The following is an 18465-nucleotide window of genomic DNA, read 5'->3' on the forward strand; positions in this document are numbered from 1 at the left end:
CTCTCCTCTTCAGTCTTCACAGCTGAGGATATTAGGGAGATCCCCAAACCTGAGCCATTCTTTTTAGGTGACAAATCTAAGGAATTGCCCCATACTGAGGTGCCATTACAGGAGGTTTTGGAACAAGTTGATAAACTTAGTACATCTCCAGAACTGGATGGCACTCACCCAAGAGTGCTGAAAGAACTCTAATGTTAAACTGCAGAACTATTAACTGTGGTTTGTTACTTATCCTTTAAATCAGCTTCTGTACCTAATGACCAGAAGACAGCTAATGTGACACCATTAGAGGTGATCCTGGTAATTACAGACCAGTAAGTCTAACATCAGTACTGGACAAGTTAGTTGAAACTATAGTAAAGAGTAAAATTGTCAGACACAGAGATGGACATAAATTGTTGGGGGAAAAGTCAACATGGTTTCTGTAAAGGAAAATCATGCTTTACTAATCTAGTAGAGCTCTACAGGGGGCATCTAGTGAATATAGTGTACTTACATTTCCAGAAAGCCTTTGAAAAGGACCCTCACCAAAGGCTCTTATGTAAAGTAAGCTGTCATAGGCTAAGATGGGGTAAATAAAGTGGGGGGGTGTGCCCCCCAGAAGGAGTGTGACATTTTGTAGGGAGGGTACAGAGTGATCAATTCCCACCCCAGAGCTTCCACTGCCTCCCCAGCCATCTGCTTCCTCCTCCACAGTCTCCACCGCTACCCTCATCACGGGAACGTTCCCCTACCACTGGGCCAATCGGAATAGTCAGGGCCTTGCGTCAAGCAGGAGGGCCTCAGGGTGACCGTATGGCTGGGGGGACTGCCAAGCATGTGAAAAGCTGGCGGCTGCCCATGAGGCAGTGTCCCCTTCCTGAGTGTCCTTCCTCCCCACAACCCTTCCTGTGGTCCTCCCACAGGCTGGGGGGGACCCCAGCTAATTGCAGGGCCAAAAAGGGGAAAAAAGTTTGCTCACCCCTGGCCTAAGAGGAAGACAAAGAGGCAACAAAGGGTAGGTTTGCATAATGGAGAGTGGTAACTGGTAGTGTCCCTCAAGGGCCTGTACTGGGACCAATCCTATTCAATCTATTTATAAATTATTTTGAAAAAGGGGTAAATAATGGGGAGGCAAAATTTGCTGGTGATATCAAACTGCTCAAGATAGTTAGGAACAAAGTGAATTGTGAAGAAGTTCGAAGAGAGTTCATGAAACAGTGTGACTGGGCAACAAAATGGCAAATGAAATTTAATGGTGAAAAATGTAAAGTACAGTGAAAGTTCAGTGAGCCGCCACCCAGATAACCAGCACATTGTGTTACCTGGCACTCAGGCCAGCTAACCAACCAGGGCCGGCTGCCGCGGAGTTGACTATCCAGCCAGGGCATATAACCCAATATCCAACACATTTGATTATCCAGCACGCCAGTTCCCCAGAGGTGCCAGATAATAGATATTTTACTGTAATGTACACTGGAAAAAATAATCCCAACGACGCATACAAAATGATGGGGACTGATTTAGCTATAACCACTCAAGAGAGAGATCTTGAAGTTATTGTGGATAGTTCTCTGAAAACGCCCACTCAATGTGCTGCAGCAGTCAAAAACCAACAAGCAAGCAAGCAGAGTGTTAGGAATCATTGAAAAAGGGATAGCGAATAAACCAGAGAACATCTTATTGCCTCTATATAACTCCATGGTACGCCCACATTTTGAATACTGCATACAACTGTGGTTGCCTCGTATCAGAAAAGATATACTGGCATTGGAAAAGGTTCAGAAAAGGTAAACAAAAATGATTAGGCGTTTGGAATGGGTGCCATACAGAGAGAGATTAAAAAGCCTGGGACTTTGCAGCTTGGAAAAGAGGAGAGCAAGAGGGGAATTGATAGAGGGCTATAAAATCATGACAGGTATGGAGAAAGTGAAAAAGGAAAAGTCACTTCTTAGTTTCCATAACATAAGAACTAGGGGTCACCAAATGAAATGAATGGGTAGCAAGTTCAAAGCTAACAAAAGGAAGTTTTTCACACAGCACAGGTCAGTCTGCGGAACTCCTCGCCAGAGGGTGTTGTGAAGACCAGGGCTTCAACTGGGTTCAAAAACAGAACTGGATACATTCTTGGAGGTTAGGTCCATCTATGACTATGAGCCAGGATGGGTCGAAATGGTGTCCCTGGCTTCTGTTTGTCTGAGGCTGGGGATGGGTGATGGGAGGGATCAGTCAATGATTCCCTGTTCTGTTCACTCCCTCTGGGACATCTGGCATTGGCCACTATTGAAAGACAGGACACTGGGCCAGATGGACCTTTGGTCTGACCCAGTGTGGCTGTTCTTATGTTCTTACATTTGCGTAACAGAGGAACATTTGCTTTGGGTCTCTATTCTCCACAGACCAGGAGAAGAAGGGTCAACCAGTGGTTGGTACGGGAGCTTCTATTCAATTCCGTACTTTGTCACAACTTTCTTTGAGACTTTGGGCAAGTCCCTGCCATTCTGTGTCTCAGTTTCCCTACCTGTACAGGTGATAACAGCACTCCCATGCCTGCCTCCCAGGAGTGTGTGAGGAGAAATACATAAAACATGGTGATGATACAGGAATGGGGGCCAGATATGTACCAGAGCAAGCTAGGTACCACTTTTGGTCTTCCATTTACTGCTTTTGGTGAGACAGCCTTCATTTTTCTGCAGTTCTACCATCTGGAAAAGCCCCAGGACCTGACTGCCCCCATGACCTTCCCTCTCATTTCAATTTCAGCAGAAACCCTCTCTCTTCCCTTTGCCTATGACCCTGAAGCTTGGTTTTCTTGCCATGAATTACTGACATAAAGTATTTTTTTCAGTTCTAATTGACATAGAAGTTGATGAATAAAGTAAGAGGTCAGATCCTCTGCTGGTGTCAACTGACAAAGCTCCACTAATTCAACACAGCAGCACTGACTTACTCCAACGGTGTGGCCCAGAATGCATAAACCCACCAATCACTTGTTTTTGGCTGATAAGACAGCTCTTCCTGTAGATCACATACACAGGTTGAACCTCTCTATTTGGGAACTCTCTCATCCAGCAACATATGTAATCTGGCATGATTTTAGTTAGCAGGATGACCACTTATCATGGGTGTGGCTGAGCTTCCTGTGATCCCATAAAGTTTGTTTCCAGCCCCGAGTCCTGGCTCTCAGTGTTCTGGCTGTTATTTAGCTGTAATTTACCCCTAAATGCTTTCTAAGGGCCCCATAAGCCATGGGAAAATGTTGATAATGCCTCTTCTGTTCATGCCTTCTGAAGCATCTGGCATTAGCCACTATTGGAAGACAGGCTACTGGGCTAGAGGGACCACTGGTCTGACTCAGTACAGCCATTCTGATGTTCTTACACAGAGCCAGAATGTATTTGCTCCCTGCCATAACCCAATGGACCCCACTCTCACCTCCCAGAGCTAAGATAGGGCCCAGGAGTCCTGACTCTCTTTCTCTCCCCGCAGAGTTAGTAACAAACTAAGTACACATATTAAAATTTTAATGCTAACCAACGTCCCTTAAGTGACTTGTCACAAGATGTCAGAATAGGTTAGTATTAGAGCTGAATGGGTCTAAGACCAGGGGTCAGCAACCAAAATATAAAGAAGAGCCTCTTTTTTTCCCCCAATTTGGTAAAAAACTCCATCATTCAAGAAGCACAGTGCATGTGAATATGAGACAGTCCTTAACCAATAGCGTCAAACCCTACTTTTTGTAACCGCTATTTTAAGAACAGAGCTCACACCACGAGTTGTAATGCGATACATGTTTACTGCAGGACATTCACAAACTTTTTACATATTTCCTCACACTTTACGTGTGTGTGTGCACCACTGTCTTCCTGACTTTCTCTCCCAAACCTTCTCTCTGGAGGATGCTGGGGGAAGTTATCCAACATTTCAAGATCACATTTCATTTGCTGTTTAGATGAGCTGTTATTTTTGGGCTTTTGGTTGCCAACTCTTCGTCGAAAATATTCAGGAGGGTTGTTTTGTTTTTTCTACTTTGAAATTACAGCATAAGGAGCCACAAAGAAGGCCCTAAAGAGCCACAGGTTGCAGACCTTTGGTCTACTATTTATTTAATTTTCTTTCTTTCATAGCAGAATTACATACATTGCTCCAGTCACCTAATTGCTAAGATTCTGCCTTAGTAGCCCCTGGAAAGACATGAGGGTTTTTTGGGCAGTAATAGCAGATGGCTTGTACTGAGCATGTTCAGTAACACCACTGCACTGCTACCCTGTCCGCCCCATATGCTCTGCCCCCTTTCCTCCCTCTCCACACCGTGGCCTGAACAGGTCAACCCTGCACCAAAATGTGAAACAGTGCTCCTGGCCAGAGCAGAGTCTGAAGGGGTCTGAGTGTTCTGGAGAATCCCCATGACAGTCACAACAGTAGATGACTGGTTCTTCTTGCCCACATGGACCATCACACATGGAAGGCTGAAGAGCACAGAGCAGGGTAGCTGCTTACACCAAACTAGAGTCAGATGTGGCAACTGGTGGGCTCTGATTACAAGCTTGGATTCAGAGAGGCAGGCTTGTTGAGTTAGACGCAGCCAGCCAACCCCTGCGGTCAGTAACACTGCTGTAATAACTGGGACTTTACCCACATTGTGAGCTCAAATGTCAAAAATCCACAGAGGTTTGTAAGATGTCACCCTAGCCTGCAGGAACAAATGTCACTGGGAAAAGCACAAGAGGGAGATGGAGACACTGAATTAATCCAAACAAATGGGTCCATGATAGACCTCAAGGTCTGGTAAACAACCCCAGTGCAGGACCAGACAACAGTGAACAGAACTTGGTGCGTCAGAAACTCAGTCAAACTGGTGGACGAAATCCTAAGAGGATGAGTGATTCCAGCTATCGCTCCCTTTGGGAGGCCTTAAAAAGAGAGAGCGATTTCGGGAGAAAGCTTGGCTCCTGGAGTGAGTCTCACCTTTTTGGCTCCTAGCCTGGCCATTTCCTGGCACCCAGGGGCACCAATATCCTAATCTTGAGAGAGAGAGACCCAGACTCCACCTGGGACAGGCTGTATGCAGGGACCTCTGGGCTGTGTGTGCTTTTTTTTTTTTTTTTTTTTGTAAATGTGGACCACCATCTGCCCACAGCAGGCCCTGCCCTTTCCCCCCCGGCTCTCCAGCTGGCCCTGCTCCCCGGCTTTCCCTCCACCCACTCCCAGTTTGGCCCCAACCCACCCCCAACCACCCCACTCTGGCTCAGCCTGAAACACGCCCCCTCACTTGGCCCAAACACCCCATCCCGTGCTCAGCCCAAGGAGCATCCCCCCTGCCGACAGTCCCCCCCTCAGGCCAAACACCCCCACGCTCAGCCTCAAGATTCCACTGCACCCCACCTCTGCTCAGCCCAAGTACCCCCCACCTCACCTCACCCCCCCTCAGCCCACAGATGGGGAGGATTACCTGGGATGGAGGCTGGCAGCACAGGTGACTGACCTCCCTCCACCCCTTCCCCACACTCCGCACGCAGCCCTCTGCCTCGGCCTCCCGAGCTCTGCTCCTCTGCAGGCAGCAGGGAGGCCTCCAGGGCTCGACCTCCCAGCCCGCTGAGGTGGGGAGCCTTGTGGTGAGTACAGGGGTGAGGGAGGCTACACGGAGGGGATCTGCTGCTGCTGCTGCGATCCGCTGCCCAGCCTCTGGCCCAGGTGATCCCCAAACAGACTGGTCAGGGTGTGGGTGTAGCAAGGCAGACCATGGGGGGTGCAAATGAATAACCCCACCACGTACGAGCCTGTGGGATCTGAGACTGTCTCTCCCTCCCCCCGACCTGTGCTTTTCCTTCCCCACCTTATATCTTCTCCGTCCCATCCCCTCTGTCTAACAAGACTCGGACTCCAGGGGTTACGCGTCAGGGGAACGAAGGGGAAACATGCCTCCCAGAAACACCAAATGCTTGGAAGGGGCAGAAGACAGCCAGCAGCTGGTGGGGGGTGGGACTAGCAAAGGGGCCTGGCACCCACAACAGGGGTCTGCACCACCCCTCCACATTCACCAGCTCATTCTGCTCTCCTGGTGTGTCACTCAGGAGAGGGACAGGATTCACCAGCATTCACCAGCAGGAAGCCGTGTGTGCATGGGCCACATTGCTCTTTTCCACACTGATGCCAATGAATGCAGGACAGCCAGACCCCTGCCCCCACTAGCCGCCAGGCCACATCACCCACAGGAGGGAGAAGAGGCGGGCAGGGGCAGGGAGAGGCATGGCCTGGGGGCTGAGGGGAGTTGTCCCATCACTTCCCTGCCCTGGGAGGTGTCACACCTGGTCTCACGTCTCCAGTCACCCTTGGCCAGGACTGTATTTTGCAGCACTGCCGTAACCTGGGAGCCAGAGATAACCACAAGCAGGACCCTAAACAGCGTGATGCTGGCACATATTTCCCGGCTCTTGTACACGGAACCTGTGTTTCTCCAGTAGTGAGCTTGCAAGGCCAGCGGCTGCATTTTCTACCTTTGCTGGTGTTGTTGTCTCTCCACGTTTGCACCTATTTATTATTTTGTTCTCTGGAAAACTGGATCAGGACCTTACACGAAGCAGCAACTCCAGTCCCTCTCAACAAACATCTTCGCTCTTCTCCAAAGGACGGTTATCACATTTAAACCCATTTCAGAGATTGCCAGACAAGGGGCCTTTCCTTCCTAAAAACTCTCTCCAGCTCCTGGGAAAGGGAACAAGGGATCAGCTGTTAAAAAGGAAGACTGGTTTAATGCTTCATGTGCTTAGATGGCTTTTCCTTCTTTTCTGAGTCTCTACTAAAAAGTTCCGAGGATCTGAATGGTGTGCTTGCCTTAGAATCATAGAATACCGGAATTCTAGGGCTGGAAGGGACCTCAGCAGGTCTTAGTCCAGCCTCCTGCCCAAAACAGGATCAACCCCAACTAAACCATCCCAGCCAGGACTATGTCAAGCAAATTAAAAACTTCTAGGGATGGAGATTCCACCACCTCTCTCGGTAATGCATTCTAGTGCTTCACCACCCTCCTGGTGAAATAGTTTTTCCTAATATCTAGCCTACACCTCTCCCTCTTTAACTTCAGACCATTGCTCCTTGTTCTGCCATCTGTCACCACTGAGAACAGCCACTCTCCATCCTCTTCAGAGCCCAATTTCAGGAAACTGAAGGCTGCTATCAAATGATCCCTCACTCTTCTCTTCTGCAAACTAAGCCCAAATCTCTCAGCCTCTCCTCATAGATTATGTGCTCAGGCCCCTTAATCATTTTTGTTGCCCTCCGCTGAAACCTCTCCAGTGCATCCACATCCTTTCTATACTGGGGGGGCCCAAAACTGGACACAATAGTCCAGATATGGCCTCACCGGTGCTGAGCAGAGGGGAATAAAAACTTCTCCAGATCTGCTGGAAATGCTTCTCCTAATGCATCCCAATATGCTGTTAGCCTTCTTGGCTACAAGGGCACACTCATGTCCAGCTGCTCATTCACTGCAATATCCAGGTCCTTGTCTGCCGTACTGCTACTTAGCCAGTCGGTCCCCAGCCTGTAACAGTGCTTGGGGCTCTTCTGTCCCAAGTGCAGGACTCTTCACTTCTCCTTGTTGAACCTCAAATTTCTTTTGGCCCAATCCTCCAATTTGTCTAGGTCACTCTGGACCCTATTCCTTCCCTCCAACTTATCTACCTGACCCCCTAGCTTAATGCCTTTTGCAAATTTGCTGAGGGTGCAATCCACCCCCTCATACAGGTCATTAATAAAGATGTTGAACAATAATGGCCTAGAACCGATCCTTGGGGTACTCCACTTGAAACCAAGCACCAACCAGATGTTGAGCCACTGACCACTACCCACTGGGCCCATCCATCAAGCTAGTTTTCTATCCATCTTACAGTCCATGTATCCAACCATACTTCCTTAACTTATGGGCAAGAATTTGTGGAAGACTGTATCAAAAGCTTTGCTAACGTCAAGGTGTATCACATCCATTAACTTCCCCATGTTCACAGAGCCAGTTACCTCATCACAGAAACTAATCAGATTGGTCAAGCACAACTCGCCCTTGATGAATTCATGTTGACTACTCTTGATCACGTTCCCCTCTTCCAAGTGCTTCAAAATAGATTTTTTGAGGATCCCCTCCATGATTTTTCAACAGACTGAGGTGAGGCTGACTGGTCTATAGTTTCCTGGGTTGTCCTCCTTTTCTTTTTTAAAGATGGGCACTACGTTTGCCTTTTCCAGTCATCTGGGACCTGTCCCCACCTCCATGAGTTTTCAAAGATAATAGCCAAAGGCTCTGCAATGGCATCCACCAATTCCCTCAGTACCCCTGGATATATTAAATCAGGACCCACGGATTTGAGAGCCTTTCTAAATAGCTCTCAACCTGTACTCTCCCCACCAAGGGCTGCCCCCTCCTTCCCATACTGCATTACCCAGTACCATATTCAGGGAGCTGATCTTGTCCGTGAAGACTGAGGCAAAAAAAGCATTGAGTACTTCAGCCTTTCCCACTTCATGTGTCACCAGGTCACCTCCCCCATCCAGTAATGGCCCCACACCGTTCCTGATTATCCTCTTATTAACATATCTGTAGAAATCCTTCTTGTTGTCCTTCAAATTCCTTGCCAGCTGCAATTCCAATTGTGCTTCCACTTTCCTGATTACCCCCCGGCATTCTCCAGCCATATATTTATACTCCTCAGTCATCTGCCCAAGTTTCCACTTCCTATACACATCTCTTTTGAGTTTAAGCTCACCAAGGATTTTCCTTGTAAGCCAAGCTGGTTACCTACCATATTTGCTTTTCTTACTGCTCATTGGGATGGTTTGCTCCTGTGCATTCAGTAAGACCTCTTTAAAATCCTGACAGTTCTCCTGAACTCTTTTCCCCTTCATATTAGCTTCCCAGGGGATCCTGCCCATCAGTTCTCTCAGGGAGTCAAAGTCTGTTCTTCTGAAATCAAGGGTCCATATTTTACTGCTCACCTTTCTTGCTTTTGTCACAATCCTGAAATCCACCATCTCATGGTTGCTGCAGCCCACATTACCACACACTTTTATTTCTCCTACTATTTCTTCCCTGTTTGTGAGCAGCAGGTCAAGCTGTGCATGGCCCCCGGTCAGTTCCTTCAGCACTTGTACCAGGAAGTTATCCCCAGCATTCTCCAAAAACTTCCTGAATTGTCTGTGTGCTGCTGTATTGGTTTCTCAACCAATATCTGGGTAGCTAAAGTCTCCCATGAGAATTAGGGCCTGTGATTTGGAAACTTCTCTTAGTTGTCTGAAGAAATCCTCATCTACCTCATCTCCCTAATTTGGTGGCCTGTAGCAGACACCAAACACAACATCGTCTCTGTAGCTTCCGCTTCTAAGCTTAACCCAAAGACACTCAACTGTCTCTTCTCCCTCCATATACTAGAGCTCTGAGCAATCACACTGCTCTCTTGCATAACCACAACTCCTCCTCCTGTTCTCCCCGCCTGTCCTTCCTGAACAGTTTATATCCTTCCCTGAGAGTGCTCCAGTTCTATGAGTCATCCCACCAAGTCTCCATTATTCTAATCACCTCATACTCCTATGACTGTGCCAAGGCCTCTAATTCTTCCTGTTTGAATCCCAGGCTTCTTGCATTTGTGTATAAACACCTTAGACAATAAGCTGATTGCCCGACCGTCTCCTTCTGAATGAGTGCTCCTCTTCTGCTGTACCTTCTTCCTTCCCCACTTACCTCGGGGCTTGGGTCACCTTCCCCTCAAGGAACCTAGTTTAAAGCCCTCCTCACTAGTTTAGCAAGCCTGCCTGCAAAGATGCTCTTTCCTCTCTTTGTTAGGTGGACCCCTTCACTTCCTAGCAATCCTTGTTCCTGAAACAGAATCCCACGGTCGAAGATACCAAATCTCTCTCTCCAACACCACCTGCATAACATATTTACATCCATGATCTCTACCTGGACCCATTCCTTCAACAGGGAGGACGGATGAGACCACTTACGCTCCATATTCCTTAAACTTCCTTCCCAGAGTTACATAATCCGCAGATCGTTCTTTGCTGTGTCAGTGGTTCCTACATGGAGAAGTAGGAAGGCATAATCTACAGGTTTGATGATTTTTGGCAGTCTCTCTCTCATATCCTGGATTCTTGCTCCTGGTAAGCAGCAAACTTCCCAAGATACCCGGTCTGGACAGCAGACAGATGAGTCCGTCCCTCATAAGACGGTGTCCCCAACCAGCACCACCCATCGTCTTCTCGGGGGGGGGGGGTCATAGAACTGCCACCCCTAGGACTATGCATCCCATCCCTTCCAGCCAGTGGGGTCTTCTTCTGATCCCTTCCCTGAGAGGTCTCTGCCACAACATCCTCCATCATATCACCTGTGCAGAGAACTTGAAAGTGGTTGCTTACCTCTGTAGGAATTGGAGATACCTGAATTAGCTTTCTTCTCCTGGAGGTTACAGCATTCCAGTTTTTTTCCCTCGGTTTGTACTGCCCTCACCGGTTGCTCAGCCTGCTATGCCTCCAGTACTAAAAGATGCCTTCTATCAAAGGAGTCTTCACCTTCTCCAATGGACTGGAGGGTTGATATTTGCGCCTCAAGTCCTCTAAGCTTTTCTTCCAAGAGGGTGACCAGCTTGCGCTTGGTAAATATGAAATCCCACTAGGCAGGTGGAGGTCTCTGCAAACCAAGCTCTGAACCTTATTTAAGTCTGTTTGATGCTGGATAGTCACAGGGCTCCATTAACACTTTTGGGACATAGATTTATCTAAATACAACACATCCCAGGGGTGAGGTTGGAGTAAGGTGGCAGCAGAATTTGACCCTATTGCTTTCTACCACCACCTCCAAACTGGGACTCCTAACTTTCAGCAAGTATAGAGACTGATCTCCAGTTCAAATGTTCCCCATAGAAATGAACACTGAGGCTCACGTGCCGTGTTCCCTCTCATTTTTTTTCCATCCATGTGCAGTGTAAGTTTTATTATGGGCAGCTGTGCACCACCGGTACAAATGCATGATGCTAACTGTGGGTGCTCTGCTAATCAGCTGGGCAGCACCTGGATCTCTCTGGGGCATTTACCCCAGTGCTCAGGGGACACTGCTTCTGTGAAACAGAGGTGTCAGGAGAAAGAAAACCCAAAGTGGGGACGCAGAAGCACAACGGCCGCGGGAACGCCAGGTCTTTAAACTGTCCGACGTGGCCTGCTGAGGCTGGACAACCAGGGATCCCCATTCTAGTGCTTACAGCTGTCCGAACAAAGCAGAGGTGGCAGCAGCTTTAGTAAGACACCACCTGCCCTATGTCCCTCAGCAGGCCAGCAGCACAGCTGACAGGTAACTCTTGGGGGCAGGTCTGTGACCCATCTCCGTCCGGTCTAAGCACCGCCCAGCTCTCCGGTGGAACAGTGTGAAGCACAGCTCTGGGTCACGGGACAGCAGACCTTAAAGCTTGCCAGGGCTCTGTCTAGCTGCAGCAGTTTGGAGCTGAACTCAGGGTTAAATATAGCAAGTCCCAGCCCTCACCTCAGGTCAGTGAGATTTCATTCCCCGCCTATGAGCGTGGGGCTATCAACACCGAGCCCAGGAGCTGCCACAGCAGTTACGTTAACTAGGAGACGAGCACAGGAAATGGGGCGGGTGCCCAGCTCTGCACAGTTTCCTTGTAGGCTGCTCCAGCAGGGCAGCATCTGGGGGCAGGGGATGGGCCAGTGAATCTTCCTGCTGTACAGATCCAGTAGCAGCACCCCTCACTGGGTTCTTCCAGCAGGTCCCATTGCAATGCAGACAAGGAGAGGCCATGAAGAAGAAAAATGCGGTAAAAACTGCCCTGTACCCCTCCAACAGCTACCAGCGCCTGCCTCTTCTGTGATAAGACCTGCAGAGAATCGGGCTGATCGGCCATTAACAGACTCACAAGTAGGAGGGTGACATGAAGACGTCCTACTCGTTACCGAGTGACTGACAAGAGAAGATCACAACTTTGTAACTACACTTCCGCTGACGCTTCTTCATGTTAACTCATGGGGTCTTGTGTCGTGAGGCCCAATTCTTCCCGCGTACCAGACACAGCTGTGCAAGTGAACAGGGGGTACAAAACATTGCCAGGGTAAATAAACAGGCCTGGCTGCAGAGGTAGAGTGCTGTGCCCCAACTGGATGACAACCCACGGTGCAAGGCTATGGAGATTCAAGCTCATTGTTAATTGCAAACCAGCCACTACTGACAAGTGAGCACAGTGCTGAGCTGAGGTAGGTCTTTGTGCTGGGCTAGTGGTAAAGAGCATTGGTAAAGAGCTGTGCTGGTCCCAGGATATTAGACATGAGATGGGTGAGGTAATATCTTTTCTTGGACCAGCTTCTGTTGGTGAGAGATACAAATTTCTGAGCTTACACAGCTCCAGGTTAGCTCCAAGGCTTATCTCTCTCACCAACAGAAGTTATTTCACTAAAAGATAAAACCTTGCCGCCTTGTCTCTTAGTGCTAAAGAATCAACCTCCTAAACACTAAATAGGGAACTTTCATTACCATTAATACAGTTACTCAGGCCACAAGCTGCTCTGTCTGCCTCTGTACCTACCTAGACCCAGAGCTGAGTAAAGACCCAATACTGTATTTTCCCGATAAAATATTTCTAATGAAAAAATTATGAATTTATATGTGACATTTTAAAATGCAACAAAATTAACATTTTCCCTTCGTTTTGAACTGACATTTTCCCAAAGAATTCCATTACAAGTGAGATTTTCCCATGCGGGGAAAAATAATCTTGATGGAAGTTCACGTTGGGGTGTGAAAATTTCAATCTTCTCCTCCTCCACACCCTACCTAGCTTCCTCTTCTAAGTACAGAGAAACAGCACTTATATGCTCACACCCCCTCCATGTAAACAATCGTATCCACGTAAACAATCCTTAAGAAGAGTTAAACTGCAATATGATAGTTTCAGATGAGTGCTTGTCTCAGTCAGATCTACATGTCCCCGGGGTTTGGTCCCAAAGGTGTAGAGTTCTGCTCAATGGGATTTTGCCTAGGGATGTGGTGGAATCTCAGTCCTTACAGGTTTCGTAAGTCCTGGCTTGACAAAGCCCTGCCTGGAATGATTTAGTTGGGGTTGGTCCTCCTGTGAGCAGGAGGTTGGACTAGATGACTTCCTGAGGTTTCTTCCAACCCTGATCTTCTAATTCTATGACTCTGCTCTGCAGAATTCTCTCCTTTCTGTAGGCCTGTGATGTATGTTACACTGGTACTACAGCTACTAGGGTCACCTAGCAATTCAGCTGGGCTTGGAACCAGCCTACCTGTTTCTTCTGTATTCAGCCCCTTGAACAGTCTCAAACAAGCATGATCAAGGGGTGCAGGTGCAATGCCGGGATTGTCCAACATTCTCCCCAGCCAGCAGTGTTCCTCTTTATTTTTTTTCCATTCATGGGTGGAATAAATTTTGTTATATGCATCAACGCATGCACAAATGTGCACCACCGATAGATACATGCACTGCTTACTGTGGGCACCTTGTTAATCACCTGGCCAGCACCTGAATCTATCCTGGGCAGCCACCCAAGTGCTCAGCTTATGGGGAACACTGGCATCCAATCTTAGTAGTGGCTTCGCTTTTGAAGCTTGGTTCAGTTTTCAGCTGCATTTGTAAGGTTAAAGAAGAGAGCCATGGGAAAGCTGTTTCACATTGTTACAAGCAGGACCAATAAGAACAAAGATTTGCCTCTCTGGGGCAGCTCTGTTCTGATCGGTCAACCTACAATAAGCAACTGAGTTACTCTGGGCACCGTTGGGGTGTCCCATAGCCGAGCAGAACTCACAAGGAGCAGCTTTTGCTTGAGCCTTCAGAACAACGTTAACTGGAAAGCCATCTGTCTGTCAGGGTCTGGGAACAACATGCTTGAGAGGAGTACAGGCCAAAGCATGGCATTCAGAGCTGGCAAGGTGGCACCTGCGGGTGGAGGCGGATTCTTCTGCTGTCATCCTTTTTCTGTTGGTTTAGTGAGGAGCAAGATTGCTACAGAACTGGACAGCCAAGTCCCTTCTCTCCATGCTGCGCTTGTGCCATTCATTTTGAAGGCTTATTGGCTCCGGCTTTGGGTAGGAGAAGTCCTTTCAGTTGTGTCCTTCAGAAAGACACCATGAATCCAGCTAGTGTTTTTAGATCTGCTCCGCGCCCCACACTATACACCTCTGGGCTACTCCCAGCAGCAGCTGTTTGGTGTTCCTTTGACGTGATGTCCCTCACATCCTCCTAGAGGAGGGTGGTACTGCACCATTCACTCAAACCTTTGGCTTTGGAGACATCTGTATGCAGAAGTCACAAAATAACCGGGGGCCCGCCAAAAAGTAATGGGGCCATCCTTGGATACTGATTGCAATTGCACACAGTGCTGGGGGATATTTAATTCATTTTAATTTTTATACTGAGCCTGGCACAAGAATGACCTTGCTGAGGACGAAAGCACTAAGACAAGGTAAAAATGGCCAGCCACTAAGGTGAATACTGAGCAATAGGTTTCTCACTGGTTAGACACATGAGCTATCTCTGGGAGGACACAGCACCATGACTTCGCTATTCCTGAGCAGTATAAGTGGCTTCTGATGTGTCACCAGCTAGAAGTAATACAGTCCCACAGGTATCCAGGGAACATATGTCCACACCTTGGCTAGGCAGACTGGCTGGGAGCTGAGCATGACTGAAATGTGAAAGGTTCCCAGGACACTGGTTTGTGGTCCCCTCCAGATGATGTGGGGGTAAAAAAGGCTGGCTGGGCTTCTGCTCCAGCCACCGTCAAAGACTAGCACAACACTGGGGTACCTGGAGAAAGCGCCAATTGGAAGCCCGATGTACGGGCTCAATTCCGTATTGCCCAGTGCCTCCTGCAGACATTGGCCCACGTGCGAAACAAAGGCAAAGCATTATCATTCAGAGTGGCCTTGCACACCCACTTTGCACTGGTGTAAACACCACCCCCAGGAGCTGGGCAAAGGAGAATCAGGCTGAGCTCATACATGTGCAGAGCAAGGGAGAAATCAACACGCCCCCCATGCACTAACAATCACAGACAAACTGCCCAGGGATTCTGCTGTGGTTAGCAGCTCTTAAACAGATAAGGCGCTGCAACCTGCATCACGTGGGGGAACTTTTTCACATGCTTCCCCTTTTTCAAACAGGCGCCTCTCCACTTGCAGGAAGGGCCAGCCACACACCTCAGGTCTCATGCTGGAAGGACTGAGCCTGGTTAGGTGTATTGCTTCTCCAGTGCACAGAGCTGGTGTCCTCCATCCAGCTACTGCCAAGTCACGCTTCATCGGGGCAGGGTCATCTGATTGCCTTAGAACAAATCCAAGGCCCACCATTACAGCAGCAGCATAAGCACTCAGATCCTACACACCAACTGAGGGGAGCGAGAGGGGGTTAATTACACTCCCTTGAGGCAAAGGTCACATGGAAAGTAAAATATTAACTTCATGCACCAGCCCCTCCTTGCACAGCGCCGGGCCCGTAAGGGCACAAATCGCCTGCTAGCGTAATGGGGTAGTGTCACTGCAACTGAGAGCTATGCCAGCTGAGGAGTAAATCAGGGGAAGCCAAGCCAGCAGGCCTTGGCCAGGACAAGACGGATGGACAGGAAGGATCAGGCCAGTTGTACCTATGCTAAATGTTTCCTTCATCAAAGGCACTGGGACTGCCGGGGGGTGGGAAACACCTGTTCTTAAATCCTGTGCACAAAGGCACTCTTGCCCAGCTTTCATTTCATCACATTCTCGCTCCTCCCTTGGGCCCGCCACTTCTTCAGTCTCTCGTGAAAAGGGTGTGCACCCCATCTCCTGTCCCTCTCCCCTCCCCGCCCTTCCTGAATGGGTTTGCTTCACTCCAGCCCAATCTCTTTGGGTGAGCACCAGTCAGAGATTAGGTTTGCCCTGTTCAGATTCCCCACAAACGCTACTGGCTTTCATCCTCACTCTCCTCCTCACCAAACCCTGCCCCCGAGCTGGGGAGGCCTGGGGAGGGGAGGCACCCTACAGATGAGTGGGCTTGACAACCACTCTTCACGTGACCAGACCTGGCAATAGGCAAATACTGTTAGGAGACCTGTGAAACCAACACCATCGCGCAGAGGAATCAGGTATTGGGGTCAACCGGATAACTGAACCCCAAAGGAGCAGGCTACAAGAAACTGGTGTTTGCACACATAGACGCCAAAGTTGACACTTTTGGAGCACAAAGCTTTGAGTGCCTGATATCCTGAGGCGCTGAGCACCCACTCCCCACAAGAACTTCTGGCCACAGCCACCTGCCCTCTGACCGAATGGGACTCAGGCTGTTTTAGTAAGAGCTGTCAAGCTACCTGCCCCCAAGCCAGGCCTTTCCTTCCCTCCACCTGCTGGATTTATGTGGGTTTGCTCGTTCTGCACAGATCCACGCTTGCAGAGTTTGCACACACAAACTTTATTTCTTTGTACATTCTTCCTGCGCGCGCACATCCAAGCTGCAGAACTGCACACAAACAAAGCTGTGGAATTTCACACATACACCAATCCAAGCTGCAGAATTTTGCACACACACCCGCTGCAGAATTTAACACATGCACCAGCTGCACAATTTAACATGCACACAAGCTGCAGAATTTCACACGCACACCAGCTGCACGATTTAACACACACACCAGCAGCAGAATTTCACACACACCAGCTGCACAATTTAACACAAACACAAGCTGCAGAAAATAACACACCCACACACTCTCACTCTTTCTTCCCCTAAGCTGCAAAGTTTCAACACACACACACTGTTTTGGGGGTTACCCTCCCCCCCACACATGCTACGTGTTAACACACAGCGTGTTTTGTTTTTCCTACCTTGCCCCCCCCCCCCACACACACACACAAACTCTCTCTCCCTCTCTCTCTCTCCCTCTCGGATTTACTAACCATGTTCTTCCTGGTCACCATCTTATCCAACTTCTTCGCGATCCTCACCAGCTCCTCGGCTCGCCCCATGACGGCGGCTAGGCGAGCTCGGCAGTTCGGGGGTTGCGTGGGGAGGGGGGACACAAGTTACACAACCGGAGCCGCCGGGCGCTCGCCCCCGGAACGGCCGGGGTCTGTTTGCATCGGGCCCGGGGCAGCTGGGGAGCGGGGCGGGACTTGGGGGGAACTTTCCCCCGAGTTTTGCCTGCGGGAGCGGCTGCCAGCTGGGCCGGGCAGGGCGAAAAGAGGCGACGGGCAGCGAGCGAGCGAAAGCGGAGAAGGGGGCGTGGTAACGGGGCTGCCACATGCAGCCAAAATAGCACCGGGGGGGGGGGGACGGGACTAAATATAGGTGCCTGGGCGGAGCAGCGCACGGGGGGCTGCCCCCGCTGCGAGCCGGACACGCGCCCCGCCCCACGTGTGCCAGGCTCGATCAGAGGCAGCGACAGCTGCTTTGCTCCTGCCAAGGACCCCCGGCTGGGACCCGCCTCCCCCCACCTGGACATACACTCGGCATGGAGCAGATCCCAGAGATGCAGCCTGGGAGCGCTGCTGAGGTGTCTGTGCCCGGGGGTGGGGGGCACGGCCCGCTAAGTCTGCATGGCTCCGGGCTGGCCTCCTCTTCCCAGGCTCCTGCTAACGCTCGGCTGGGGAATCCTGCAGAACCCGGCTGGAAAGTTCCCCGAAAACCCCAATGCAACAGGTCTGGAGCTTCTAGGCCAGGGGTTTGTAACCTTGACTGCAGCCTGCACCTCCCTTGGTTCTCAGAATACCTTCCCACACCCCTTATCACAAATCAAATATGTTCTGGCCCCCCCTATCAAAAGTGGAGACGGGGGCCTCTACACTTTTAAATGCATATTAAATATATGTAAAAAAGTTTTATGTTATTAAAAATGTATAATGTTAATAAATACATACATTTGATGAAACAAAGTAGTTGGACTCACATACCTGTCCTTAATTTGTGTTTTCGACCTTCTAAAAAATCTGGGCTGCCTCGCATGCCCAGGAAGGGCATCACACACCCCCAGGGGGTGCATGCACCCCAGCTGAAAACACTGTTCTAGTCCAAGGACCTGCATCTGAGAGAGAAGCCAGGGCCCAGTTCTCCAGAGAAAGCCCCCCTCCCCATTGAGAGAGAAGTGAAGTTTCTGCCTGACCACAGCTACTGATTAGCATTTGTCCTGAAGCCTGAGGGTTCAATGAGCCCTATCATTTTATTATCAGTCTGTTCTTATTCATAGGACCAGCTAACCCCTTTAAAGAACCCATTAAACTAACTACCTGCAGCAGCAAGTTTCACAGGTTAATATTTATTTTGACAGCTGGGAGGATTGTTTAAGGTCTTTGGGACAGGGACTGACCATTGCTATGGATCTGGTCAGCCCCCAGCACAAACTATGACCCCCACACAACTCTGTGGCAGGGTATCCAAATCAAAAGCGTTCAGAGGTGTGGCATTCAGCTTTTTGAAGAAGAATAAGAATCTGTTTTCCACAGCAAGCAGACAT

General features: G+C 49.4%; 1 protein-coding gene across 2 annotated transcripts in view; it reads right to left on the reverse strand.

The window, feature by feature from the left end:
- The window catches only part of TCEA3 (transcription elongation factor A3), a 42431-nt gene extending 25195 nt beyond the window's left edge, over nt 1-17236 (reverse strand). For both annotated transcript variants that reach the window (XM_074976247.1, XM_074976246.1), the window contains exon 1: nt 16913-17236. In XM_074976247.1, coding sequence (XP_074832348.1) covers nt 16913-16981 — 69 coding nt within the window. In that variant the 5' untranslated portion in view covers nt 16982-17236. The remainder of the gene's footprint in view (nt 1-16912) is intronic.
- Between the last annotated feature and the right edge of the window lie 1229 nt (nt 17237-18465).

The sequence above is a fragment of the Carettochelys insculpta genome, chromosome 24 (genome assembly GCF_033958435.1).
Source record: "Carettochelys insculpta isolate YL-2023 chromosome 24, ASM3395843v1, whole genome shotgun sequence".
Lineage (NCBI taxonomy): Eukaryota > Metazoa > Chordata > Testudines > Carettochelyidae > Carettochelys > Carettochelys insculpta.